The sequence below is a fragment of the Pipistrellus hanaki genome (assembly GCF_964339955.1).
Source record: "Pipistrellus hanaki genome assembly, chromosome: 2".
NCBI lineage: Eukaryota > Metazoa > Chordata > Mammalia > Chiroptera > Vespertilionidae > Pipistrellus > Pipistrellus hanaki.
This window is the reverse complement of record NC_140504.1, coordinates 188,848,416-188,875,530: the sequence shown is the minus strand read 5'-3', so window position 1 is coordinate 188,875,530 and position 27,115 is coordinate 188,848,416. Positions and strand designations below refer to the sequence as shown.

General features: G+C 57.3%; 1 protein-coding gene across 2 annotated transcripts in view; it reads right to left on the bottom strand.

The window, feature by feature from the left end:
* ECE1 (endothelin converting enzyme 1) overlaps window positions 1–27,115 on the bottom strand; it is a gene marked incomplete at its 5' end in the record, with an annotated part of 97,818 nt that overhangs the window by 4,251 nt on the left and 66,452 nt on the right. For both annotated transcript variants that reach the window (XM_084874924.1, XM_084874923.1), the window contains 13 exons: window positions 1,237–1,427; window positions 2,261–2,328; window positions 2,919–3,029; window positions 6,026–6,129; window positions 7,603–7,680; window positions 8,582–8,680; window positions 9,917–10,027; window positions 12,201–12,315; window positions 13,525–13,667; window positions 19,736–19,927; window positions 20,946–21,011; window positions 21,978–22,124; window positions 23,946–24,067. In XM_084874924.1, coding sequence (XP_084731050.1) covers window positions 1,237–1,427; window positions 2,261–2,328; window positions 2,919–3,029; window positions 6,026–6,129; window positions 7,603–7,680; window positions 8,582–8,680; window positions 9,917–10,027; window positions 12,201–12,315; window positions 13,525–13,667; window positions 19,736–19,927; window positions 20,946–21,011; window positions 21,978–22,124; window positions 23,946–24,067 — 1,547 coding nt within the window. The remainder of the gene's footprint in view (window positions 1–1,236; window positions 1,428–2,260; window positions 2,329–2,918; window positions 3,030–6,025; window positions 6,130–7,602; window positions 7,681–8,581; window positions 8,681–9,916; window positions 10,028–12,200; window positions 12,316–13,524; window positions 13,668–19,735; window positions 19,928–20,945; window positions 21,012–21,977; window positions 22,125–23,945; window positions 24,068–27,115) is intronic.

The window sequence follows — 27,115 nt, the reverse complement described above, 5'->3', positions numbered from 1 at the left end:
TCAAGGGCATGTACCTTGGTTGCGGGCATATCCCTGGTAGGGGGTGTGCAGGAGGCAGCTGGTCGATGTTTCTCTCTCATCGATGTTTCTAGCTCTCTACCCCTCTCCCTTCCTCTCTGTAAAAAAAAAAAAAATCAATAAAATATTAATAAAAAAAAATAAAGACCATGCAGCGACCTCCCCTGTAACCAGAACGATACCCAAGCCCCTTGCTCTGGGCCCAGCTGCTCCTCCAACCTCACCTCCCCCATTCGGCCCTGCTCTCCCTCCACCCACTGCCCTTCCTGCTCTTGAACTTGCCCGGCTCCACCTCGTGGCCCCTGCACTCCCTCTCCTTCCCCTGCCTCTTCCCCATCATTTAGGTCTTCATTCAGATGCCAGTCCCTGACACACACACCCCGCTCTTCTGGGCACGAGAGCTCTTGTTGGTCTGGGTGAGCATGGCCTTTCGGTCCCCTCCCTGTCCCACTACCACGGGGACTTTGTGACGGCGGGTGACTGTGTCTTGCCACAGAAACCCCAGTGTCCACAACAGGGCACGCGGGGGAAGGCCGGCCATGCACAGGCACTGACCAGTGCACTTCACATGGCGACAGACGTTTCTGGGCTGTTTCCTCAACTGCCAAATGGGGGCTGTGAGACCCCCCTGTAAAGGTTTGGGGTACGCGCTAAGGCCTACGTGAACGGCGCCTCTTAGTATTCCTGCTCTGACTGCCTGGGGAGGAGGCGGCGGCTGCTCTGACAGATGCCGCCTCCTCTTATTCTCCCGGGGCCTGTCGTCACGCCCACCCGATCAGCTGTCACTCCTGAACCGCACCCTGGATCAGGCCGTCCCCAGCTGTCACCTGTCGCAGCCCAGGACGCAGGGTTCGGCCAAGCACACCGAGGCTCGGCGGCCAGGGGACTTACTCCCGGACCTGCCTCCATGGCCTGGGTCCCTGCCCTCCCTTCAGGGCCCGCTGCTTCCCGAATTAGTGGCGTGTGTGTGTGTGTGTGTGTGTGTGTGTGTGTCCCGGGAGGAACAGGCAGGACTCCGGTGGGTCCAGCCCAGGCCCTTTCCCGGGTCTCTGTCGGCCTGGACTCAGGAGCAGAAAGCCTCACGGGCGCCTTCCCGGCGGCACCCTCTCCAGGGGCCCTCACTGCACCATGTCACAGAGGAGGGGACGGAGGCTCACGGAGCGGCTGCGGTGACCCTGACCTGGGCGGCCCGGGCCGTGCTGGGAGCGGGCCTCTTACCCGGTAGGCCGCCTTGAGGCCTCCGTTGTCGGCGATGTTCTCCCCGAGGGTGTGGCGGCCGTTCACCGGCTCCCCGTTCACGCTGTAGTTGCCGTACTGCTGCACCATGCACTCCGTCTGCCGCTTGAAGGCCTCCACGGACGAGTTCTTCCACCAGGGCCGCAGGTTCCCGTCCTTGTCGTACTCCCGCCCTGCGGGGCCGAGGGAGGTCAGGTCAAGGGGAGGCGGCGGACGGGACCTCTCCTCCCATCTGCCACCCGTGCTGCGGAGATGGCTGCTGAGGGCCGCTGGCCCTGAGCCCCAGAAGGGTCGATGGAGCCGGTGGCACTAGCGTCACAGCCCCCGAGGCCCCGCCTCCCACGTCTCGGCCGTGGGGTCCCCCAGGCAAGAGGGAACGAGGAGAATTCTGAATGTTAGTCCGTGAGGAGGGGAACCTCAACTCCTTTGGCTGTGGCCAGACCAGAGAAGTCTCTGGAACAGTGGACAAGCGTACGCTCCCACTCACTGCCCACCCCCGAGGACCGGACACCTCCCAGGGGCAGGGTGCTCCATGGTGCGCCTGGCAGTCCTCACAATCACCATCACGCCCACGTTACAGACAAGGAAACAGAGGCCCGGGGAAACGACGGGACTTGCTAAGGTTCATACGATCTGCCGAAACCAGTTTGGCTCAGTGGATATCAGCCTGCGGACTGAAGGGTCCCCGGTTCGATTCCGGTCAAGGGCATGTAACTTGGTTGCGGGCACATCCCCAGTGGGGGGGGAGTGTGCAAGAGGCAGCTGGTCGATGATTCTCTCTCATCGATGTTTCTAACTCTCTATCCCTCTCTCTTCCTCTCTGTAAAAAAAAAAATCAATAAAATATGTTTTATATAAAGTTCATACGATTGGCAGGAGGATTTGAAGCCAGAGCCTCTGTCTCGGGGCTCAGAGAGATGCTTAGATGTGAAAGCAAAAGCAGAAGGAGTGGGGCCGGGAAGCAGATCCCCCCCGCCCCCCGAAGGGAACCCCGAGGAGCTCATACCTTGATCATCAAAAGCATGAGTCAGCTCGTGGCCCACGACGACCCCGATGCCGCCAAAATTCAAGGCCCTGGAGGGAGGGGAGGACGCGAAGGTGAGAGGGGAGAGGCCCGGGGACGCAGCAGAACCCACAGTGCTCTGCGGGATGCGGCCGCGGGCCTGCAGCCAGTCGGAAGCTGGTGCCTGGGGTGTGGCCAGCCTGTGGCCACTGGACGCCAGCACTGGGCTAGGTGCTCCGCAGACCTGCACTGTCCTCTTTGGTCATCGCCGAAGAGTGAGGCGTGAGTCGCCGACTCTATAGATGAGCCAACCACGGCCTGGAATGGGGCGACCCCTTTGCCTGAGGCCCGCCTGGCCAGCAAAGCGCAGCCCACGGGACCTTCCCGAGGCAGTGCCCTCGCCCTTCCCAGCTCCCCGGCTGCGACTGCCCTAAAGCACTGTCCGAGGCACCCTCCCCCCGGCCCCAGGACCAGGAGGCCCCAGACGGAAGCAGGGGAGGGAGGCGGTCCTCTGAGACGGCTCTGAGTGCCCCAGGCTCCCTGGGCGAGTGGGGCGAAGGGTGCTCCATGAGGCTGGCTGGATGGCGTGGTCAGCTGTGGGCTGGGGCTGGGCTGGGGGTCTGGTGAGGGCGGGGAGATGGGGTGGGAGCACAGTCCGTACATGGGTGAAGAGCGGGTGTAGAACGGGGCCTGCAGGATCCCAGCTGGAAACACGATCTCGTTCTTGGTGGGCGAGTAGTACGCATTCACCATGGGAGGGGTCATGCTCCACCTGCAAGCAACATGCATGGGAACCGTCAGGACGGCCTGGGGAGGGCCCGGGGGCAGCCCACCGGGAGGATACCAAGAGCCGAGAAAATGTGGATGCCCTTGACCCTAGGCCCAAACGCACACACGTATGGGGACATCCACAGTAACACCTAAATGTCTATAAATCTAACATCATACCACCCAATGCAACACCGAGGCTCTGACAAAGAACATAAGCCTGGCCGGTGTGGCTCAGTGGTTGAGCATTGCCCTATGAACCAGGAAGCCATAGTTCCATTCTCGATCAGGGCACATGCCCGGGTTGTGGGCTCGAATCCCAGTGTGGGATGTGCAGAAGGTAGCCGATCAACGAGTCTCTCTCATCATTGATGTTTCTATCTCTCCCTCTCTCTTCCTCTCTGAAATCAATAAAAAACATTTTTTACAAAGGACATCTTTAGTGATGTGGCCTAGTCATTCATTTAATTAAAACCAGACCCTTGAGGACAAGACCTTCAATACGATGTGACCACATCTGACCCTGAGAGGATAAGTGATGAACTGACATGTCAGGCGTGGGTCCTTGGCAGCCGTTTTCTTGAAATTGAATTAAATGAACTTGTCACCTCAAGGAAAAGAATTGACACCCCTTGGCGCCACTGATAAAAATTCAAGGTTAAAACATAGTTAGATGTTTCCAGCGAAAATTAAAATCCTAAAAAGCCTGTGTCAGCCAGCTTCCTGACCCATGAAGGCTTTTCTCAGCGGCTCCGTGGTGGTGTGATCAGATGTGGGTTTGTTTTTTTTTGATATTGTGTCATCCAAGTGTCACTATTTGGAAGATATATATGAAACCCAGCGAGTCACTGTTTGCCAAACGACCCGTGTGTGATGTTAAAAATCACGGGTGGGAAAAAGAGGGATCAAAGTGCCAGACAGAGGGATGGTGTTTCGCATAATGAAGTGTGAAAAGTTCACAGAGATAGTTCCCGATTCCACAGGGCCATTAGCCTTGAAGAAATTACCACTTCATGAATCTTGGTTTAACATCAATGAAGAACGTGCCCTCGAACGAGGAAAGGCGATTAAAATAAGCCCCCCTTTTCCACCCACCAGTATCTGTGTGAGACTAGATTTGCTTTCTATATAGTTCAAAAGACAATACACTGTAATAGCTTGAATACAGAATTATACTGTATAACCAGATTGTACATAATAAACAGATATGAGAATCCAGATGTCTAGGATTAAGCCAGAGACATTAAAGAAATTTGAAGAAGTCAAACAATACCTCTTCTTTCCTCATTAAACTTATAAAAGTCCCCTCCCCCCCCCATAAAGTGTGCATAAAAATTGATGCAACTTTTATAAAAAAAAAAAGCTCTCTGGGTCCAATAGTTTTTTAAGAGCGTAGAAGGGACCGTTGATCGGATCTGGTATGGAAACAGTCGGCCCCCGGATGACATTTCTGGTGTGGAGGGGACGGGACCATGAGGGGCAGAGCGGGACAGGAAGGACATTCTCTCTGAGGGCCTAGACTAGGGGTGTCGAACTCAATCAGAGAAGGGGCCAAAATCTAAAATCCAGCCTAAATCGCGGGCCGAATGGTTTACTGAACAGTCATAAACTGACTGTCATAAACTGACAGCGGAGTGCAGTGATGACAGCGCGGTGCGGGCCACATTGCAAGGCCTGGCGGGCTGGATTTGGCCCGCGGGCCTTGTGTTTGACACATGTGGCCTAGACAGTCCCTCTGTCTCTCCAGGCGAGCCCCACGGAGACGTGGAAAGGGACACTGAGTGACAGGCTACCGAGGCCCTGTAAACATCGTATTTATATTAAAATAATGATGAATACATACGTGGGTAGGAAATGATGCTTCGGTGGAAAACTGTAGCCTAATGGTAAAAGACCAGATACACTCAGGACCTTGTGGCAGTACCTGTGCCATGTTCTGGAGAGAAAAGAGTGCTTCTGGTGCATTTTAGAGGTACCCTGCCTGGCTGCAGAAGGGAAAAGGTAGAAGAAACAGATGCTCAAAGCCCTGCTGCCCACCAGGGGGCACCAGAGGCACAGAGGCGTTGCTTTTGCCGGCCGCCTGGTAAGCTTTATTCTGCACCATGCGTTAGGCACAGAGGGAGATGGGTCTGAGAACCAGCACTTGGCTGGCTGCACCTGGGTTTTCTGAAGAGACTACTAAAACAACAACAACAACAGAGACCAGGCCTTGCTCCAGGTGACGTTAATATAAGAACGTCTGGGGGACAGGCCAGAAAGCTGTCTTGTATTTTATTCTTTTACTTTTTAATTTTTTTTAGAGAGAGAATGGAGGGGAGAGAGGAAGTGGGGGAAAGAAAGAGAAACATCGACGTGAGAGAGACACATCCATGGGTTGCCTCCAGCATGCATCCCAACCAGGGCGAGGGATTTTGAACCTGCAACTGAGGTACGTGCCCTTGACCGGGCATCGAACCCGCAACCCTTTGGTCTGTGGGTCGATGCTCTAACCGGCCAGGGCAGAAAGCTGTCTTTTAAAAAAAACAAAAACTCCTCAGAGACTCCTGATATGCAGTAAGGTTTGGGAAGCACAGCTGCTAGGGGCCTATCTGGAACCTTCCACAGCCTCCGGGGACCCGCCCTGGGAACCCAGCGCTCCTGCTGGTGAGGAGTTGGAGGCAACGAGCCCCAGCGGAGGGCCCCCTCGGTGCGACCCTCCCGGGGGTCCTCGCACTCGGCGGTCACACCAGCTCCGAGGGCGGAGGTGGTGCTGGGATGCAATGCCAGGGCTGCTCCCCTCCAGGCCGGGCTACTCTGCCAACAGCCTGGCGCCGGGGCACCCAGACCAGCCGGCCCCAGCTCCTGCCTGGGAACCCCTTCTTCCTCCCTGGGCCCCTGGTCTGGAGAGGGGCCGAGGGCCCTCAGGACAGTGATGTCGGCACCCGGTCCACAGAGGGGAGCTCAGCCCGGAGCACCCCGGGAGCTGGGAGCCGCGGCCAGCACCTCCCGGGCCGCACTCACTGGTCTCTGTTGGGAGCCTTCCTCAGCTGGTCGGCGGTGACCCTCCAGGAGAAGTTGAAGAAGCGCATGGCGTTCTCGAAGTAGAGGTCCGGGACTGCGGTGTACTGGGCGGGAGAGCAGAGCCACAGGGTCAGCGCGGCCCGGCCGAGGCCTCGGACCGAGGAAACGGAGGGCCCGCGAGGGTAAGGGGTTGGTCTGCCTGTCAGAGGCCAGAACGGGGCCTCGAGGCGGCAGGCCTGGCTCTGTCCTCGGCCCTCCGCCTGCCAGGGCCTGGCCTCCTCTCCCCCCGAGGACACAGAGAGCCTGGCCAGGCCTCTGATGCCAGCAGACGCCCCGCAGTGCCCGGCATGCTCCGTGCCTGTGCTTCTGTTAGACACTGGCCACTGGCTGCCGAGCATTTCAAATGTGGCTCGAGTGGCTTTTAAATGTAATCCAAACTTTTTCCTTTTTGAATTTAATTTAATCTTAAGTAATTAGATTTGGATGAATTAGCATCTCTGGCCAGTGGCCACCCCACAGGACAGACAGCACAGCTCTCAGAAGTCAGGCTGGATCCAGCTCTGAGGGGGCAGGACGGGCACCTTCCTCACCCTCAGCCCGGCCGTCCCGCTCCTTTTGGGCACCAGGTTCTCCCTCCGATCCCGCCGGGCTTTCTAGCTTTACCACCAGGAGCGAGAGAGAACGCTGGGCCTGCGCAGGCCTCCGTCCCCGTTCCCAGGAGGCCCCGTCTCCTGGCCTGACACTCTAGAGCACCTTGTTACCCTCAAGGAAAAAGGCTGCAAAAGTAAGGTGACCAGACGGGACTTTTTTAAAACGCCGCAGGATTCGGGACAAATTGTTAAAAATCGGGACTGTCCTGCCAAAAGCGGATGTCTGGTCACCATAAGCAAAAGGCACCTCGCATTCTCGGGATTGATCTTACCATCCTTGGGTTTTAAATAGAACCGCGATGAGACGTTATTACAATTGCAAAAAGGCCCGCGTTGATGAGTCTCAGTCACAAAAAAATCTCAAACTCTACCTCTCCGGGCAGAAGCACGACGCATGGCAAGGAGCAATCTGCCAAACGTTCTATCTACCAGAGACTTGTCAACCACCCCTGCTGCCTAAATGAAGCTTCAGCGTGCACTGGGGAGTTATGCTTCCTCTTTCCTGCTAGCATTTCAAGGGCCACACCGGGGGTCAGGTTTCTCCGGGGAGGTGGGCAGGGTCCTGGGACAGGAGGGAACTCTGGAATCGGGGAGGAGGAGGCGGTACGAGGGGTCCACGCTGTACCCCACTGATGTTTTAGGGGGCCGCACCGATCCTCTCTGCACCTCTAGGGTGTTTCCTCCCACGATCAGGGGGCACGGGGCACCGTGCTGGCACGGACTGCTGGGCCCTGGCTGCTGGTGGCTCCAGGGAAGGGGCCTCCGGCTGGCCCAGGAGACCGAGAAGCAGCCCCAAAGCCCACAGCTTCACCATCTCAAGATGTCTTCACTGCCCTGGTGCTGCCAGCGCCCCACCTGGAACCCCCTTGCCAAATGGGGACCCCGGGGGCATCTGGGAACGTAAGGGTGCAGGCAGGAACCACTCACGTCGTTGAACACTTTGTCCAGCTCCTTGGGGTCCATGATGAAGTTGGGGTAACCTATCATGTTGTAGATTGCGTCTGCCTGTTTGGGGGAGACAGAGGACAGACAGTGAGTGCCCAGCCATGCCCCCTCAGGGTCAGGGCCAAGGGGGACTCAGGGCCAGGCTCCTCCCACCCCAGGGCTTCCTCCTCTCTTTCTGGAAGGACTCCTCTGCTGCCTAAATTCCACTCATCTCTTAGATAGCCCTTAAATATCACTTATTTTTTTAAAATTTTTTATAATATATATTTTATTGATTTTTTTTTACAGAGAGGAAGGAAAAGGGACAGAGAGTTAGAAACATTGATCAGCTGCCTCCTGCACACCCCCCCACTGGGGATGTGCCCGCAACCAAGGTACATGACCTTGACCGGAATCGAACCTGGGACCCTTCAGTCCGCAGGCCGACGCTCTATCCACTGAGCCAAACCGGTTTTGGCTAAATGTCACCTCTTTTTTTTTTTTTTTTTTTTTTTTTAAATATATTTTATTGATTTTGTACAGAGAGGAAAGGAGAGAGATAGAGAGTTAGAAACATCGATGAGAGAGAGTCATCAATCAGCTGCCTCTTGCACACCCCCCACTGGGGATATGCCCGCAACCAAGGTACATGCCCCTGACCGGAATCGAACCCGGGACCTTTCAGTCCCCAAGCCGACGCTCTATCCATTGAGCCAAACCGGCCTTGGCATAAATGTCACTTCCTAAGGGAGGCCTTCCCTCGTCATCACCCACCACCACTTCAGGCCCTTCCCTCTGCACTAGACACGCGGCGTCTCCCTGCACGCTCCCTCGCACCCGCGGCACGTCCTTTTCATGCAGTCGCGTGCTCAGGCCGCCCCTCCATCCTGCCACTGACCACCCCAAGGGCAGGGCAGCACCTGGCCGTGGTCTCTCCTGCACCTCCCTCTCCCCTCCCCAGTCAAGCTCCTGGCAGCCTCACCTTCTCCTTGGCTGACTTCCGCGTGTCTTCGTCCATCCACTTGAGGGTGCTCAGGCTCTCCTCAAACGCCTTCTTGATCTCCAGGATGATCTGGCTGGCCTGCGGAGACAGGGCTGACCCTGGAGGGCGGGCCGGGGATGGGGACCCCCCGGGGGAGCAGGACGGCAGGCAAAGACTGAACTCTGGTCTTGGCTCAGAGCCTCAGGCTCCTGGTGCTGGGCTAGGAACGGGGGGTGGCCCAAACATGCTCCCCAGCCTTGCTCCTCAGTATACTGACGTCCCATCAGACAAGACTAGACAGGGCTCCAAGGTCAAACACGGTGAGAGCACGCTCTGAGAACGCTGGGCAAGCCTCTTGGCTGCAGGACTTGTCCGAGCCTTCAGGGGGCACCACGCAGTGGACTGTTTAGTGGAGAAGGCTGGGCCACACGGCCTCTCCCAGGCTTATTGGGGCCCAGAGTCCCTGTCTGATGGAACGGGTTCACAATCCAGAGAACTGGTGTCCTAAGCAGCAGTTTTAGAAGTGTTCTGCTCAGGCTGGAGAGGAATGGACATTCTCAAGGGCAATGTCACAGGCAGGCAGGCCAGGGGGCGGGAGCCTCCAGACCAGGGGAAGGCGGGGTTTGCAGCAGGAAGAGCAGAGGAGCCGACAGATAACAGAACCGGACTCTGATTCTGCACCAGGGAAGCCATTCCATGGGTCGGAGTCTCCACTTGCTAACCTCTGACCGCAGGCAACATCCATGTGTTTAATATTAGTGATAAAAATGTATAAAAACGGTAGAACAGCCACCTTTCATGGGACCTTATTTCGTGCCAGGTGCTCTTACACGCAGCATCTCATTCATCTCCCCTGGGGGGTGCACACCCCCGTCCACCCCCGCGTCACAGGTGAGGTGAGACTATGGTCCCAGGCCCCGCGCCCAGGAACCGGTCAATCCGGGCTCGGATGTGGCCCCTGCCTGCCTTCACCTGCTTAGCCACGGTGCTCCTCAGCCCGCCTGGAACACACCGTCCCCCTCGGAGTAAGAAAGCGCCAACCCCAGGCCCAGCGCTGCCCTGCCGGCACCATGCCGCTGGTCCTCAGACCCCGGGGAGGGGAGGGGCGGACGGGGAGGGGAACGAGATAACACAGCTGAACGGCCTGCGCTCTGAGCAGCAACGCTTACGAGGGACTCTCGTGATTCAGGGCTTCGGGAAACGAGGCCTCGGAGTTCGAGCTGGAGCCTGGGGAGGGACGGTCCAGACCAGACCAGACCAGACCAGACCAGAGTGTGGCCGCCAAGTTCACGAGCGGCGAGAGGCCACAGCCTGCGTCCGAGGGGAGACACTCACCACGTTCTTGCTGTCCTCGGCGAAGGTCTCTTTGACAAACATGGGGCCCAGGGCGAAGCCCAGGTTGTTTTCTGTGTCGCTCACGCACAACTTCCAGCGAGGAAGGCAGGTCTGGAAACAGAGGGGGGGGATTACTGGGGCCCCAGCCGCCCTCCCAGCCCCTGATGGTCTGGGAGGCAGCGCCCGCTGGGGCCCCTGCTTCCTTCTAGAACTTTAGGGAGAGCTTTTCAGACCCCGTAGCGGTTATTTCAGACACGGGACCAAGGGGCCACAGCTCAGCCCTCGTCACGGCCATCTACTCTTCCTTCCTTCCTTCCTTCCTTTCTATATATATATATATATATATATATATATATATATATAGATATAGATATAGATATAGATATAGATATAGATATAGATATAGATATATAGATATAGATATAGATATAGATAGATATAGATAGATATAGATAGATATAGATAGATAGATATAGATATTTTTTTAATTGATTTTTTACAGAGGATGGGGGAGAGAGATAGAGTTAGAAACATCGATGAGAGAGAAACATCGATCAGCTGCCTCCTGCACACCCCCTACTAGGGATGTGCCCGCAACCAAGGTACATGGCCTTGACCGGAATCGAACCCGGGACCCTTCAGTCTGCAGTCTGACCCTCTATCCACTGAGCCAAACCGGTTTCGGCATCTACTCTTTCCTGAGTGCGGGCTCCGCGCACAGCACTTTGCAGGTGTGATCCTGCGTGTCCATCGGAATGACCTGGGAGGCGGGGGCGGGCCCTGGCCTGGCAGGGAGACAGACTCAGCACAGAGGAGCCTCTGGCCCAGGGTCCCAGGGACCCAAACTCTGCCACGCCTGAGCCCACAGCCACGCTCCACCTGTCCTCCCTCCTGGGGGAGGATAAGGATCCTGGCGACAAAGAACCTTGGGAAGTTACCTGTCACTGAGCAGCAGGAGGACCCTCCCAGGAGGCCGGGACCAGCCCCCGTTAAAGCCTCCGGAGGAAGAATGTCACAGCGGCCCTGCCAGACTGCGCGGCCCCTGGTCCGGCCTCCCCCGCCAGCCCAGGGGCCTGCAGGACGCCCGTGCCCCTGAGCGGGGCGCCGGGCTGCAGCCCCACAGAGCCCGGTGCAGGGAGAGCACGGCTAAGGAAAAAAGCACCATGGCTCCCTCTGGCCCCACCCGCTCCCTGCCCAGCAGCCCCCTGTGGACAGTCTGCATGACCAAGAGAGGGCGCCGCTCCCGCAGATCTATTGGCTGCAGAGGAAGCCAAGTCCTCTGGACCCTGGACAAGAGGTGGTAAGAGCCGCCCTGCTTCCTAACAGCCCTTCAAGGGGAAGCACCCGCACTGCCCCCCGCAGGCAGGCGGGCAACAAAACGTGGTGTTTTTATACAACAGCACTCAGCTCGGCGGCCACAAGGGCCCGCTCCTGACCTACACAACACCGGTGCATCTCACAGACACAAGGGCCCGCTCCTGATCCACACAACACCGGTGCATCTCACAGCCACGCCGGGCAGGAGCCAGGCACAGAGGGCACCTGGGGTCTGACTCCGACTTCACCCTCCACACCGGCCTGGGGGTGGGGGGCGGGGGCTACCGGGAAGGGGCTCGGAGAACGGCTGGGTACACGGGTGATTTCACTTGTCAAAACCCACTGAGCTGTGTATTCTGTACATCTTGTTGCATGTAAGTTATACCCTCATTAAAGAAAACTTCTTCCAGGCCAGAAGGGAGGAAGGCAGGCGAAGGCATGCTAGCTGCTCTAAGTCGAGTCGCCCAAGTTCTTTTACGCTTTCCTGCCCAGGTGTCTGCCTGGCCGTCTTTTTAAAAAAAATATATATTTTATTGATTTTTGTACAGAGTGGAAGGGAGAGAGAGAGCTCGAAACATCGATGAGAGAGAGTCATCGGTCAGCTGCCTCTTGCACAGCCCCTACTGGGGATATGCCCGCAACCAAGGTACATGCCCTTGACCGAATCGAACCCAGGGCCCTTCAGTCCCCAAACCAACGCTCTATCCACTGAGCCAAACTGGTCCCGGCTGCCTGGCCGTCTTAATCCCCCCAACCCCACCCAGCCTTCCCCGGGGTAAGGCCTCCTGCGAGCTCAAGGACACCTGGGCAGACCTCTTCAGGGGCCTCCGTATTCTCGGTCTCTGTCCACCTCCCTCATGGGCTCCATGCCCCTGGAGGGTACCCTGGTCATGCCATCCCCCAACCTTGGGCCTGGCACACAGTCGGTACTCAGCCTGTGTCTGGGCGTGCAGAGGAACAGGCTCACCTTCTTGGTCCCGTACATGACCTCCATGAACTTCTCGTCGGCGTCCTGAAAGCGCTGGTCGAGGAAGGTGCTTGTCTTCCGCACCAAGTTCCAGATCATGTAGTTGTTCAGCAGGCTGGGGGTGGGGAGACAGGACTGCTCAGAGTGCCCCCGGCTGGGAATGTCGCAGCACTCCCGCCACTGACCTCCAGGGTGCGCTCACACCCAACATTCTGATCCCACGGGCTCTTCCCACACCCGGCTCAGTTTGTCAGGTAACGAATGCTCTCTAAGCACCTGGACTGTCACCTCCAGGGCAGAGCCTCCGTCTGAAAGGCCCTCAGCGCCTAGTGCAGCAATCTGTACCCCACACGTGCTCAGTAAGTGCTTGTGAGCCTCGAACCGGAACCAACGGGGGAGGGGGAGTACATAACCATCGATTTCCTCCATGGAATCCCATGTAGCTATGAAAAAGGAGGTCTGCAGAGGGCTTGGGAGGACTTGCGTAAATGCTTATGATGAAAGTCAAGGGAGGCCCTGGCCGGGCAGTCCAGTCAGTCAGAGCGTCGTCCCCATATGCCAAGGTCACAGGTTTGATCCCCGGTCAGGACACATACAAGAATCCATCAGAGAACGCGTAAATAAGTGGAACAACAAATTGACCTCTCTCTCTCTCTCTCTCTCTCTCTCTCTCTCTCTCTAAAAAATCAATTAAAAACCAGTCCAGGGAAAAGCAGACCATATCTCTAGCATGATGACAGGGGGGGGGGGGGGGGGGAGACAGGGGAAGATGTGCATTAGAAACCCAATTCTGTCCTTCTCTCACATACACGCTTTCTCTCTCCACATGTGCACACCCACAAACACACACATCCCACAAGATCTGCCTAAGTATCTGGATTAAATATAATCTTTTCCTGTAGTTTTCAAAAATGCCTACAACAAATCTTTAAAATTTAGGAAAACATCATACATACTAACATTTACTGAGTCCATTCCACGTCAAGCACTCTATTAAAACACTGCACGTGGGGTATCTCACTCAGGTCTCCCAACAACCCTACAGGGGAGGGACCACTTGTGCCCCCATGTTATAGATTCGGAAAATGAACCCGAGAAAGGGTAAGAAATGTGCCCGAGGCTACAAAGCTGGCAGGTGGGGGAGCTGGGATTGGAACCCGCGCTCAGAACCATGGTGCCCTGCTGCCTCTATAAAAAAAACCAACGCCAGGGCCCACGTCCCTGAGCCAGTCTGCCCTCGCGCGGCCATCCTGCCTGAGGAGAGGGCAGGGGGTGACCCCGGAGACTTCCTGCGAGAGGCCCGCCCCAGGCCGCGGAGCCTCACCACTTGTCGGTGTTGTTGATGAGGGTGGAGACCTGGCTGAGGTACTCCTTGTCATAGACAACGATCGGCTCGGACTCGTTGATCTCCACGGGTGAGAAGATGGTGTTGAGGAAGGGCAGCCAGTTGATGGCGGGCGCCAGGGTCTGGAAGAGAAAAGGACAGGGTGATGCAGAGCCCAGGTCTCCATGGTGTCATGGTGCCTCCGTCCTTGGACAGCGCAGAGAGCTGGGAGCTGTCCCACGATGCACTGGGCAGATGTCAAGCCAAGGCTGGCTGGCTTTCATCGGAGGTGCTGTACGTAGAATTCTTTTTAAAAAAATATGCTCACGTGGTATTTTATGGACTGGCCTCTCTGAAACATGTTAAAACTCACATGGCTAGTGGAACATGCCGTATTAAAATGTTGCTCAACATGACAAATTCCTAACCAGAAGGATTTTCATGTAGGAAATGAACATGTGAACATGACATTTAGGTGGCAAAATTCAGGTTACAAATATAAGGTGAACAGCAACTAGCATATTTCTGGTTTAATGGAAAACAACAGTGTGAGAGTCACGCTTAACACCTTGGTTAGGTAAAGAGAGAAATGCGCAGGAGTGTAAGAGGTATGCACCTAGGATTCTAAGAGCCAAAAATTGAACTTGATGTGGAACAAGGATGGGAGAGAAGAGACACGGCAGTAGCAGCAGCAAGAAGCTACTGTTGACCAAGCCCCTCCCATGCCAGATTCCATGCTAACCACTCACACATCTCCCAACTGGTCTTCATGACAAGCCTAAGAGGTAGGTACTGTTATCCCTAGTGTATTGATGAGGAAACTGAGCACCAAAGGGGTCTCGGGTTCAATTACCTGAGTTTCAGGATCGATCCCTGGCCCCGGTCAGGGCATAAGAGATGCAACCAATCAATGTGTCTCTCTCACATTGATGTTTTTCTCTCTCCCCGCCTCCCTCCCTTTCACTTTCTCAAAAAAAAAAAAAAAAAAAATCACGTGTAGAATGATAACCTTCAGCAAGAAAGGAAAAGCCCTTAGCTCAGCTGATGCCCGCAGGAAGCCGGCAGCTATTTTAAGGTGATTTACATCGAGCACCTGCGCAGGCTCCCTCCCCACAGAGGCACAGCCAGCTCTGTGCACCTCAGCGCCTGGCAGGCTGCACCCCCCCTCCAAGCTCCCGTTTGTCTACAGCCAGTATTTCCGCTTCCCACCAGGCAGCCTCCAGCCAAGCTGTGTGATCTCTGCAGGTTCCAATGATTGCTTTGTGAGTGTTTTGATTACAAAGTTAACTCAACAATTTTTTTAAAATTGTGGTAAAAATGCACATCTGAAATGAGCCCTCTTAACCCTTCTTAAGTGTGCACACATTTTCGGTGGCATCGTGAGGCAACCGTCACCACCACCATCTTGCAGAAATGAAACTCGGTGCCAATCAAACAATAACTTCTCCGGCCCCTGGAACCCCCACGCCACCTTCCATCTCTGTGCATCTGACCACGCGTGGAAGTGGAATCACACAGTATCTGACCTTGGGAGGTGGACTCATTTCACTTAGTATTGCCCTCGAGACAAGCTGCACCACTTTTTAAAAAATATACTTGTATTGATTTCAGAGAGGAAGGGAGAGGAATAGAGAGATAGAAACATCAATGATGAGAGAGAATCATTGATTGGCTGCCTCCTGCACGCCCCCTATTGGGGGGATCGAGCCTGAAACCCCAGCATATGCCCGTGGCCGGAATCAAACCTTTAGTCCACAGGCCGAAGCTCTAACCACTGAGCCAAACCAGCTAGGGCAAGTTGCACCACGTTGGAATGGTCTGCTTTAAACCTGTTTTTCTCATACGTCTTGTTATTTTTAGTTACCTTTTTTCCTGTAATTTTGCAGAATGCAACGTTTTTTTTGGGACTACAGCAAAAGTGCCTGTGGCTATTGTAATCACTGCTCCCGGTCTCCCACGAGTGGGCCTGGGCTCATTCAATTCCAAATTCTGTTCTGTTCCCTTGAAAAGGGGCAAAATGTAAGAGGTAGGAAGGTGCGAGAGGCATTATAAATGACCTTCGTATGAATCAATAATGTAAAAGCCGCCCAGCAGGTGTGGCTCAATGGTTGAGCATTGACTTGTGAACCAGGAGGTCAAGGTTTGATTCCCGGTCAAGGCACATGCTCAGGTTTTGGGCTTGACTCTCCAGTAGGGGGCGTGCAGGAGGCAGCCAATCAATGATTCTCTCTCATCATTGATGTTTCTTTCTCTTCCTCTTTTCCTCACTGAAATGAATAAAACATATATATTAAAAAATAATGTAAACTCAGTCTGAAACATCAGCTGGATCTATAACGTGTTGGTAAACACGTACGGAGTCCTCCATGAGAGAGGCAGCCATGGAAACCCTCCAAGTAACAGACACCGAGCTTGCAGACGAGCGACAGTGTCTCTGCGGAGGTCACAGGGTGAGCCAGTGACTGTGCAGGTCTAAAACCGGGGTGTGCTCATGTGTCTGGTTTTAAAGGGCAGCTCAGCTCAGCTGCTGGGGAACGAGGACCTCGGAGGCTGGAGGAGGGCAGCTCCCGCGGGCCAGGGCTTGACAACTGGCTCTCTGCGTGGCTTGTATTTCCACCCTGACCTACTCAGACTTCCCTTAGAGCTGGGGAGAGCTGTGCCCTGTGCGCTCCTGCGAATGTCCGCCCGCCCCTCAGCGGGATGGCGGGGAGGAGCCCGTGCTGGCCTGAGGAGACCCCGTCTTTCTCTAAAACGGGGACAGCGATCCCCCCTCCCCCTCCACAGTTGGCTGCCCTGCGCCTCTCGGGACAGCTTGCTCAACAAACCCGAGTCTCCTTTCTCCCCAGCTTGTCCGCCCTGCCCTCTGGTCCTGTCAGGGGCCCCTCGGGCAGGCAACCTCTGGGGCATCCCCTTACCATTTCTGTGGCTGCGAAACCTGGAGGTGTTTAGTGAGACGCTCACATAGGGCTCCGCATGTAGAGCCACCTGTCCACATGGCCCGCTGGCAAAGACCCCTGGGAAACTGGCCACGTTTGCAAAGCGTCGCTGTTTATACGGTTAACAAGAGCTTCCTAAACGGCAGGCGACTGGAACCCTCCGACCGGGGCAAAGAGATAAACCTCCACCTGCTAAACACAGACCCGGTCCTTAGGGCACCGGTGCGCTGTGCGGCCAGTTCCCACCACTCGGAGGGAGGGTGCGTGTGGAAGGCCAGGATTCCCACGTTTCCGACCTCTATTCCCGCAGAGAACGCCCAACTTGAACAGGCGTGCCTAGGTCCACGAGGACACTCGGCTTGTGACTCAAACCCTTTGGGACACCCCGTGCGTTCTATTTTCCACACCCGCAGCCAGAGAGGACTGCCGGTCCCCGGCCGGCCAACGGGCTCAAGGAGGCTTGCAAAGAGGGAGAGAAAAGAAAGATGCCATCAGCCTTTGTCTCCGCGGGAGGATTTAAAGGGGATGGGACTCACTCCCGAACACCTTTGGGTGTGGAAGGTCCTGGAAAAGAACGGGAGGGTCCTCAGGCCCCCAGAGAAGCGGCAGAAGGACGCTGGACTCTGCTGGGCAGCCCCACACGGAGGGCTGGAGCGCCTGCCAGGCACCAGCAGGGAGGGAGGGGAGCCGGCTTCCAGCAGCCGGCACACAAGGCACTCTCTGTCCAAGCGGGGAAGGAATCGAATGAGTTCAGCGCCGGAGCCGAGGCTGGGATCACCGTAACAAAGGAATAATACCGATCCCGGGACGGAGATCTCTCTGCTTTGCATGTATCAGTTTACAAAGGGACATCTCATCCCTCGCTTCATCGCACCCTCTCACAACCCCAGGCAGAGATTCTTATCCGGGAGCCAGGCTTCAGGGGCCCAGGACGGCTTGAAACGTAATTGTCTCCCATGTCCATTTCCTCCGAGAGACCCTGCACAGGTTCAGCCTGTTCTCCTAGGGCTCTGCCACGTCCAGCTGCCAGGGCAGGGGCTGCCACGCACCTGTCTCCCTGGCACACGGCAGGGGTGCTTGAATGGGCAAAGCCCCATTTCACAAGAAAGGAAACCAAGGCTCAAAGAAGGGGCTGTGTGACTTGCCCAAGGTCTCACAGCGAGCGGCGGGGGGGGGCTGGGCCAGAGCAGTCTCTGACCCCGCGCGGGGCTCACGCCACTCCAGGCTGCGGCCTCTGCAGAATCCTCCCCTGGGGAACTCCCTGCAGCTGGGAGGGAGGAAGGACAGAACGAGAGCAATGGCGACAGGATGCCAGGGGGTAGAAGCTGATAGCCAGGCTGGGGCTGACGTGCCCAGGGCTACTGTGCCTTCGCACATAGTCAGTTGGCATCATGGCCACGGTGGGGGCCGAGGCCCCCCTTGAGCTGAGAACTGGGCAGCTGGAGCAAACCAAATTACGGTGCACAAACAGCTCCTCCCTCGGCCTGGCCTCCGAGCGGAAAAACAGTGCCAGATGGTGCCCATCATGGGCTGTTGATCTTCCTGACACCCCCTCTCCCCCGCCCCCAGCCTGATGCCAGCTTCTCGGGGCACCTAGAGGGCAGTTGGCACCCAGGCGGCCAGGTTTGCCTCCACCTTGGCTAGGCTCACCCCTCTCCAGACTCGCCTTCCCCGGCTTCGCCCTGCCCTGCCCTAGTGCCCCGCTTCTTTTGCTCAAAGCACTGAGCGGTGGGTCTGGGGTTGTTTCCTTGTTGGCGGCCCCATGTACCCCTGTCAAAGGGAGGGATGGGGGATAAAAGGGCAGGGACCTCCGTGTTCTTCCAGAAAAGAGAGTAAATGAGCCGAACTCTAATGCATGGGCAGGGCCTGGCTGGCCAGAGGGTAGAGAAGGGAGGAGACCTGTCAGCCTGTCCCAGCCATCCTCCCCTGAGAGCAAGGCCCAGCCAAGCATTCCCGGGCCATGGCAGGGAACAGGAAGATGGGCTGAGGCCACTCGGCTGGTTCCCTCCGTGACCCCGGGGTTTGGGGTAAGGCTGGACACGAACACCCCATGAAGTGGAAAGAAGGAACTTGGCAGGCAGACTCGTGACCTGCAAGTCCCAGGCAGCCAGCAGGGGGCAGCCTTTCACAAAGGCTGAGCTATGGAGGGATCTTCTCAGATGAGTCATGCTCAGTACAGAGAGCCTCACAGTTGGACCCTAATCTGATTCCACGGGGGTCACCGGGGTCACGGTCAAAAGCAGAGCTTCAGTTAGCCAAGCCTGATTTCAATGCCAAGCTTCCCTGTTAGGTAGGAGCCTCATGGCTTTCAACATGCCCCCTAACCTCCAGGCTTAAAAAAGGGTGAGATGGTTTGGCTCAATGGATAGAGTCGGCCTGTGGACCGAAGGGTCCCCAGGTTCGATTCCGGCCAAGGGCAACATGCCCAGGTTGTGGGCTCGATCCACAGTAGGGTGCGTGCAGGAGGCAGCCAATCAATGATTCTCTCTCATCATTGATGTTTCTCTTTCCCTCTCTGAAAATAAAAATCTCTAAGACAAGATGACTGACCAGCTGACCAGCTGACCAGCTGACCGGCAGATTAGCTGGTAGCTATGACGCACACTGACCAACAGAGGGCAGACGTTCAATGCACAGGCATGGAAACACAGAACAGACTGATGAATCTCAGGAGGGAAGTAGGGAGGGTGGGAAGAGATTAACCAAAGATATTATATGCGGACTAGAGGCCCAGTGCATGGATTTGTGCACCAGTGGGGTCCCTTGGCCTGGCCTGCAGGGATCAGGCCGAAACTGGCTCTCCGACATTCTCCAAGGGGTCATGGATTGCAAGAGGGCACAGGCCAGGCCGAGGGACCCCACCGGTGCACGAATCCATGCACCAGGCCTCTGGTATATTAATAAAAATAAATTAAAAAAAAGTGTGAAGTGTTGACAGAACCTGTCGCTCACATTTACTGTTTGCTGTGTACCAGGCTCGATAGCTTGATGCTTGAGATATTGGCAATGCCCAGTCAATGTGAGCTATTGTCAAGATCACAGCCTCCCCGGGCAAATGCTGTTACCGAAAAGCAGCCTGGTGTAGGCAAGAGACTAGCTTTGGAGTCTAGCCGTGTGGCCTTCAGCGGCAAACCCCACCGCTCGGAGCCCCCCGTCAGTTTTTCCACCTGAGAAGTGGGTAGAACAACCCGCCCAGCTTCAGAGGGTGTTCTGAGGGGCTGACGAAGTGGGTGAGGAACCCCGGCCCCGCGGCTGCCCCCCGGAGCCCCCATCACCTGCAGCTCGGCAGCCGTCACTTTGTGGTAGATGAGCTCCTCGTCCCGGCGCTTCTCCTGGGGGATGGTGATGTTGGCCAGCGTCGTCTCAAAGTCCAGGATCTGCTGCATCTGGGGCCGCACAGCGTCCTCGTCCCCGCCGCCCAGCAGCCTCCCCAGCTGCACCATGTAGTTCAGGTATCCGGTCAGCACCTGTGGGACCCCCGGTCAGCGGCGGCCACCACGGTCCCATGGCCCAGCGCGGGGAGGGAGGGGCCGGTGCCTTCCGGGCGTCCGCCGGAAACAGCTTCTAGAAGGAGCTGGGCAGTGCACCGCTTCATGGCTCCACGCGGCCCCCGGGGCCCAAGGCCACAGGTCCCCGGAGGCTCGGTCCCTGCTGCCAGGTCCACATTCTCCCCGCATGCTCGGCCCACCAGAGCCATCTTCCAGTGCCCGAAACTCTCTTTTTCTCAACTGTTCTCACTGCTCTCCCTCCCCATCTAAACTAGGTCCCCAGGTTACTTTCTCCGTTCGCCTTTCCTCATCACCATTTGTCATTCTGCCCCTAATTGGTGGTGAATGAACATCTGCCTCCCCGGCTAGACCTGACGCCCCGCGGGGCAGGGACCAGGCTGCCTGCTTCACCGCCGTCTCCCCAGCACCAGGCACAGTGGGCACGTGGGTGGGCTGAGGAGCGGACAGATGCCGAACCTCAGGCCGGGTCTCCCCGGGGCCACCACGGACGCAGTCAGGGGGGTGGGAAGGCGTGGGGTTTAGCGTCAGTGGGTCTGGACAGGAGTCTCTGCCTCAGCTAAGTGACCTCGAGCAGATCAGGCATTGTCTCCAAGCCGTATTGCCTCCTCTGACACAGGCAAGGAAGGAACAATACCCAGGGACGGATGGGGCGGAGGAAGGTCAGAGGAGACGCTCAGGATCCGCAGGGTCCCCAGAGGGCCTCAGGCGAGAGAGGCCCAGCACCCCCGCTGCATCGCTCTAGAACGGGGACACACGACACCTGCTCCTGCCTGCTGAGCCCATGATGCCGGGATGTGAGTCAGCCTCCCTCTGGGAGGGGGCGCCCTCCCTGCCAGGGACTGCGTGTCGCCTGTCAGGTGACACCTCTGGGTCCCTCTCTAACTTCAAAGACCTGCACACTCGGGGGACCTGGGGTGGGGGACGGGCCACGGAGAGCCGGGGGCGGGAGCCGCTCTCTTGGCAGAGGCCCACTCACCTTCTCATTTCCCGTTTTGTTCAGGTAATAATCCCTGGAGGGCAAGCCCAGGCCAGACTGGTCCACCTGGGGAGAAAGGAGGGGGTGAGAGGGAACCTCCTGTTTGTACACGCACCCTGCGGGCCTCCGGAGGGCCAGACAGAGCCCCCTCCTCTCTCAACGCCTCCCAGGCCCAGCAGAGCGGCTCTAGCTCACCATACACTGCCCAAGACGGAGCAGTGGTTAGGAGCCACTCAAGCTGTGTAACCGTGGTCAAGGTACTGACCCTGCCTGATCCCAGGTTCCTCATCTGCAAAATGGGGGGGCGGGGGAGGGGTGCGGCAATAGCTAACCCTCAGGCTGGAAAAGGGATTCCAGGAGGGAGTGCCAGTAAAGGGCTTGGTGCGTGGCGGGCTGGTGAGGAATATCAATTCCCAGCCGTTATGGCCTCACCTCGTCAGACCTAGAGCAGGTGTTATTACAATGCATGTGATCTCTTCCCAGCCTTCTGGTGAAGATCAAGTGCACAGTTCATTTCACTGGTAAGGACATGGGAGCTCAGAGAGGTGGAGGCACTTGCCCAAGGGCACACAGCGAGTGAATGATGAATGGCAGAGATAGGTGGAAACTCAGCCTTCACGGAGAGAGATATGGACTCCAAGCCATTCCAGGCGGAGATACAAAGGCTGGAGGCTGAGGTGGGGGGACCAAGACGTGGCTCCAGCTGAGCCTCGGGGTTGACATCCCCCCTGGAGCCCACAGTGACCATCAGAACCCCGGGATTCCTTGGTGTTGCAGCAGCCCCGCCTACCCCCAGAGGCAGTGGCCCTTCCAAACTTCCAGCCTGGAAAGCTCTCAACATTGGGAGCCAAGACTGTCTGCCAGGCCAGGGCCAGTCCCCGCCCCACCTGCCCCTAGGCCCCTCCCCACCTGCCCCGAGGCCCCTCCCCACCTGCCCCGAGGCCCCTCCCCACCTGCCCCAAGGCGGAGCTTGCTAAACTCAGCTCAGGCCACGCGGTCCTGCGCTCCTTCCCGGAAGTCCGGGCCGCTCACCTGGATCACGTTGCTGTTGGAGTTCTTGGAGTCGGCGCTGACATAGACGGAGAAGAAGGGCGAGGTGCGGTAGTGGGATGTGACCACCTGCAGGGTCTCCTGGAAGTTGTCCTTGTCCCAGGGCCCCGTGATGTTCCAGCCCCCGAGCTGCGGGAGGGAGCACACAGGGAGGGGAGGAGATGGCGGGAGACCTGGGTGGGAAATGCGCTCCGCAGCCCTGGTCAGCCACAGGGCCTCTCTGAGCCTCCTGAGCAAACGGAGGGGACGGTGTCCATCAGCCAGAGACCCCGGATGGAGCAGACGCACCCTGGACAGGGAGCCGCGGGTCCACACGGCGCTGCTCCCTAGCGGCCGGGGGCGGGATGGGAAGAAGACTCTTCCGGAACACTGTTTATCTTTTTAACACTAAGTCCCATGAATGTCATCCCTATTTTTAAAAATATATATTTTATTGATTTTTAACAGAGAGGAAGAGAGAGGGACTGAGAGAAACATCGATGAGAGAGAATCATTGATCAGCTGCCTCCTGCACACCCCCCCACTGGGGATGTGCCCCCAACCAAGATACATGCCCTTGACCGGAATCGAACCTGGAACCCTTCAGTCCACAGTCCAACGCTCTATCCACTGAGCCAAACCGATTTCGGCGGCTGTCATTCCTATTGAAGCATAAATCCAATTGTGCCTAAAGCACCAAATTTTATTTATTTTCAAATTGTACTCATTTATTTTTCAGTTAGTTTACTTTCAATGCTGTTCTATATTATTTTCAGGTATAAGGAAAGCTCTGTTTTTAAAAAGATTATCTATTTTAGTTTCTCTCAGAGTTAGATTTTTAAATATATATATATATATATATATATATATATATATATATATATATATTGATTTTTTACAGAGAGGAAAGGAGAGGGACAGAGTGTTAGAAACATCAATGAGAGAGAAACATCGATCAGCTGCCTCCTAAACACCACCCACCGGGGATGTGCCCGCAACCAAAATACATGCCCCTGGCCGGAATAGAACCTGGGACCCTTCAGTCTGCAGGCTGACGCTCTATCCATTGAGCCAAACCGGTTTCGGCCAGAGTTAGATTTTTAAAAATCTCCTTGGTGTTCCTGGTTGGTCCCATGCTGTCAGAGGGGACGGAGGGACGGTCCAGTCCCGGGTGCCCACAACTCCCCACCTGCCCCAATGCCTCCCCTGAGCCGAGCAGGGAGGCGGGGCCTGGAGGGAGCAAGGGCAGTGAGAAAACAGCCTTGGCCCCCCTGGTGTGTGTGCCTGGCAGCCTGGCAGCCCCGGGTGGCCCAGGAGGCCATCCCAGGCTGACCGGAAGGTGCCCGGGAAGGCCCTGGTCAGAGGGAGGCCTCTGCTTCTCTCCAAGACTTCCTGTTGGTCCTGTGGACACACCCTGCTCACACAGACTCCCTCTCTGAGGACAAGAAAGCAGCAACACAGAGAACACTTTCTCTGTAAATTCAGCCCCGTCCCGTCCACAGAGGCAGAGGCACATGTGTGTGACAGACATGCTCACACAAATACACACACAGATGTCGAGCCGGGCTGGCTCCGTCGTTGAACATCGGCCCTTGAACCAGGAGGTCATGGTTCGATTCCCGGTCAGGGCACATACCGGGGTTTGAGATTTGATCATTAATAGGGGGTGTGCAGGAAGCAGCCAATCAATAATTCTCTTTCATCACTGGTATTTCTATCTCTCTTACCCTCTCCCTCTCCCTTACTCTCTGAAATCAATAAAAATATGTTAAAAAAATAACAACAAATACACACACGGACAGTCCCACCCACAGGGAGATGAGCGTACACATGCACACAACCCTGACACATGTCAGCAGACGGCTCCCCCATCCACAGCTGGTCGTGGTGGCAGCTGGCGCTGGGACAGAAGCCAGAGGGGCGGGCAGGGGGCACGGCCGGGGACCGGGAGAGTCTGCCAGAGGCACTCACCCTCTCAATCAGCTCCATCAGCGGCTTGGCCTTCAGCTCCTCGATCTTGGTTTCGTTCATGCATGCGCGGTAGTACACCTGGGCCTTCTTCTCTGCCTCGCTCACGCTGGCCGTGGAGTTTTCTGGAACGACAGGAGAGCCGTCTGCGACATGCCCCCGAGTCCCACTGGGAGCCTGGGTGGTCCTCTGGGGCCGGGGCTGTGAGGCGTGGCCCGAGCGGGGGCCCTGCCTGTCGGGGCGGCGGTGAGGAGCTGTCAGAGCAGGTACGGGACCGCCCCTGGGCACAGCCGGGCAAACTGGAGGTGCCCCTGCTCGGAGCTGCCCGCAAACAAGAAGAGAAGACACTGCTTCCCCGCCTGGTGGTCGGGCGTGCAGACGTGTGCCCGGCTGGCAGCGTGGGCGCCCAGCTGGAGGGCCGTCTGCTTTCCCGCTGGCTGCGGGGCCCGAACCCCCCACCCGAGAGGCCTGTCTTGGCTGCAGGTCCTAGATGGCTTTCCCGGTGACAAAGACTGGAGAGGGCGGCAGCCTTAACGGCCTCATTCATTCTAGGAAAGTACGTTCAGCGTCTTCCTCCGAGCGTCCGGGACGCTCCTCAGACGGACAGCAGACCCCGGGGCCGTCTGCCATTTCCCGACCCAACCCCGGCGAGCAGCATCGCGGCCCCTTACACTCAAACCCCAGGCGACGGTCCCTCCTCCCTGTCCTTGGGGCCCTGGTCCAGGTGGCACCTGCTGAGGGCTGTGCTCCTGTGTGTGCGGGAGCACAGAGCAGGGTCCCGGCGGCACCCAGGGAAGGCGACCCCTTCCTGCTGTTCAGGTCACTGGACCTACTATGCGCCCAGGGAAGGCGACCCCTTCCTGCTGTTCAGGTCACCGGACCTACTATGCGCCCAGGGAAGGCGACCCCTTCCTGCTGTTCAGGTCTCCAGACCTACGATGCGCCTCAGCTTTCGTCTAAGGCCCCCCCTCCCCTGCTCCAGACCCCGGGTCCCCAAACCCCTCCGTTCCCTCTGCCCAGCTCCCTGGGGAGCTAGCTCCTCGCTGCTCTGGCCACTTTGCCTCAGTTCATGTTTGTCTTTCCTGGACCTGAAACTCCTTCCTTTGCTTCCTTCCAGAACCACCCCAAACCCCACGTCCTCCATGCAGACTTTTTGGGCAGAAAGTTCCCCATTCATCAGGTAAACAGATGCTTCCTCTGGGCAGGTTTTGGGGGTGCAAACCCCCGTCCTCTGGAGAGAAGCCGGGTGGGGTGGGGGCAACGAGAGTGGGCTGGGAGAGGTTAATGGGGGGAGAGAAGGACCTGTCATCCTTTCAAAATAAAGATTTTATACCCATTTCCCCCACATTTTATTGATTTTTTACAGAGAGGAAGGGAGAGGGATAGAGAGCTAGAAACATCGATGAGAGAGAAACATCGACCAGCTGCCTCCTGCACACCCCCCGCTGGGGATGTGCCTGCAACTAAGGTACATGCCCTTGACCGGAATTGAACCTGGGACCCTTCAGTCCACAGACCGATGCTCTATCCACTGAGCCAAACCGGTTTTGGCTCAACAATAAAGATTTTAAAAAAAGAAAAAGCCCGCCCTGGCCCTTCTGCATGGGACATTGCCAACTCTCCTCGGCCTTCAAGGCCCCTCTCAGGGGGCTCCCAAGCGGTTCATTCGTGCAGGTTCTCAGCATCCAGCACCTCTGGGGGCCAGGCCCGGGGCTGGGTGCCAGGGTTTACAACGAATCAGACCTGCTCTCCCCTCCCGCCCCCCAAGGAACTCAGGTCTAAGAGTAAACACAGACGTACAAGGAAATGAACCTCGAGACGCCAAAGTGCTTAAACGCTAATGGTTTTGGGACCCAGGAAAGAAGTCACACGCGTGGGCGGGGCGGGCCGGGGGGCCTCCCGGAGGGCCTGGCCGAGCTGCTTCTGGAAGATGCAGTTACTCACCAGGCAGGAATGAGGGCGAGGGGCACCGGGTCTGGGGGGAGCTGGAGAGTGTGAGGAAAACAAGCCTCAAGGGGCCTGCGGTTTGGAGGAGAGAAAGCCATTCGCAGCCGGCTGGTACAGGGGACGCGAGTCACTTCCTGCTGGTCTAATCGGCGTGCCCGGCCCTCATCCTGAACTCCCCCGCCCCAGCTCTCACCCTGAACGGCACCACGGTTCCCCCTGGCAGGAGAGCGCCCGCCTGCCTGGCTGAAGTCAGGGGGACGCCCACAGGGAGGGGAGCCTGCAGGGCGATGGGGTGACGGAGTGCTGGGAGCAGTGAGGAGGTGCTCTGGGGCACACAGCCCCGCAGGGCAGCACCTGCCCGTCCTTCCCTGCCCTCCGAGCAGGGGAAGAGCTCCCTGGAGGAAAGGCAGGGACTTGTCCCCGCTCCTCAGGCTCAGAAAGCAGCAAAGCAGGAAAAGCTACGCGGTCCCCACCCCCTCCCAGGGGCTGCGTTTCTATGACAACACCTCCCAGCAGCGAGGCTCCCGGAAGGGGGAGCACGAATCCTCGCAGATGTCTGGCTGGCCACATCTGGCTCCGGCCTGGCCCTGGCATTGACCCTGAAATGCCAGGGCCAGCGTCAGGGAGGCTCACTCTGTGCGCTCTGGCCCGTCAGGGGGCCGGCAGCTCCCTCCCCCAGGGCGCCAAGGCCACCCAGATAAGAGGCCCACAGGAAGGCTCCAGGGACAGGCCGGCTGCACTCCCTACAGCAACTTCCAGGCGGCCCCGCCCCCACCTGTTTGCAACCCCCCAGGGCGTCCGGGAGGGGCGGGAAAGCCCTCCTTCGGGGTTCAAACTCCCCATCCCCCCAGCTCCGCGCCCTGGGTGTCCCCCCACCCATTTCCCCACAAATATTACTAAGTTCTTATGGTTCGGCGGCTGCCGAGGTGGCATAGGCAACACGGACAGGAGACTGCTGTCATAAGGCCCGCAGCCCGCACAAGGCCCGCAGCCCAAACCAGGGCGAGACAGACAGACAGCCGTATGACGTCACAAAGGCCTCGGATTACACCATGGGGCACATGTGATAAGAATGACCCGGAGGCCTTGGGGGAGGATGGCCTGGGAGCCGGGGATCCCTGTGAGCTCTGAGATGAGCTCACCGTGGAGTGGACATGGGTCTGGAGGCCGGCCATCCCTGCTCCCCAGTGCCCGGTGGGCACACAGCAGCCATCAGCGACGTCTGC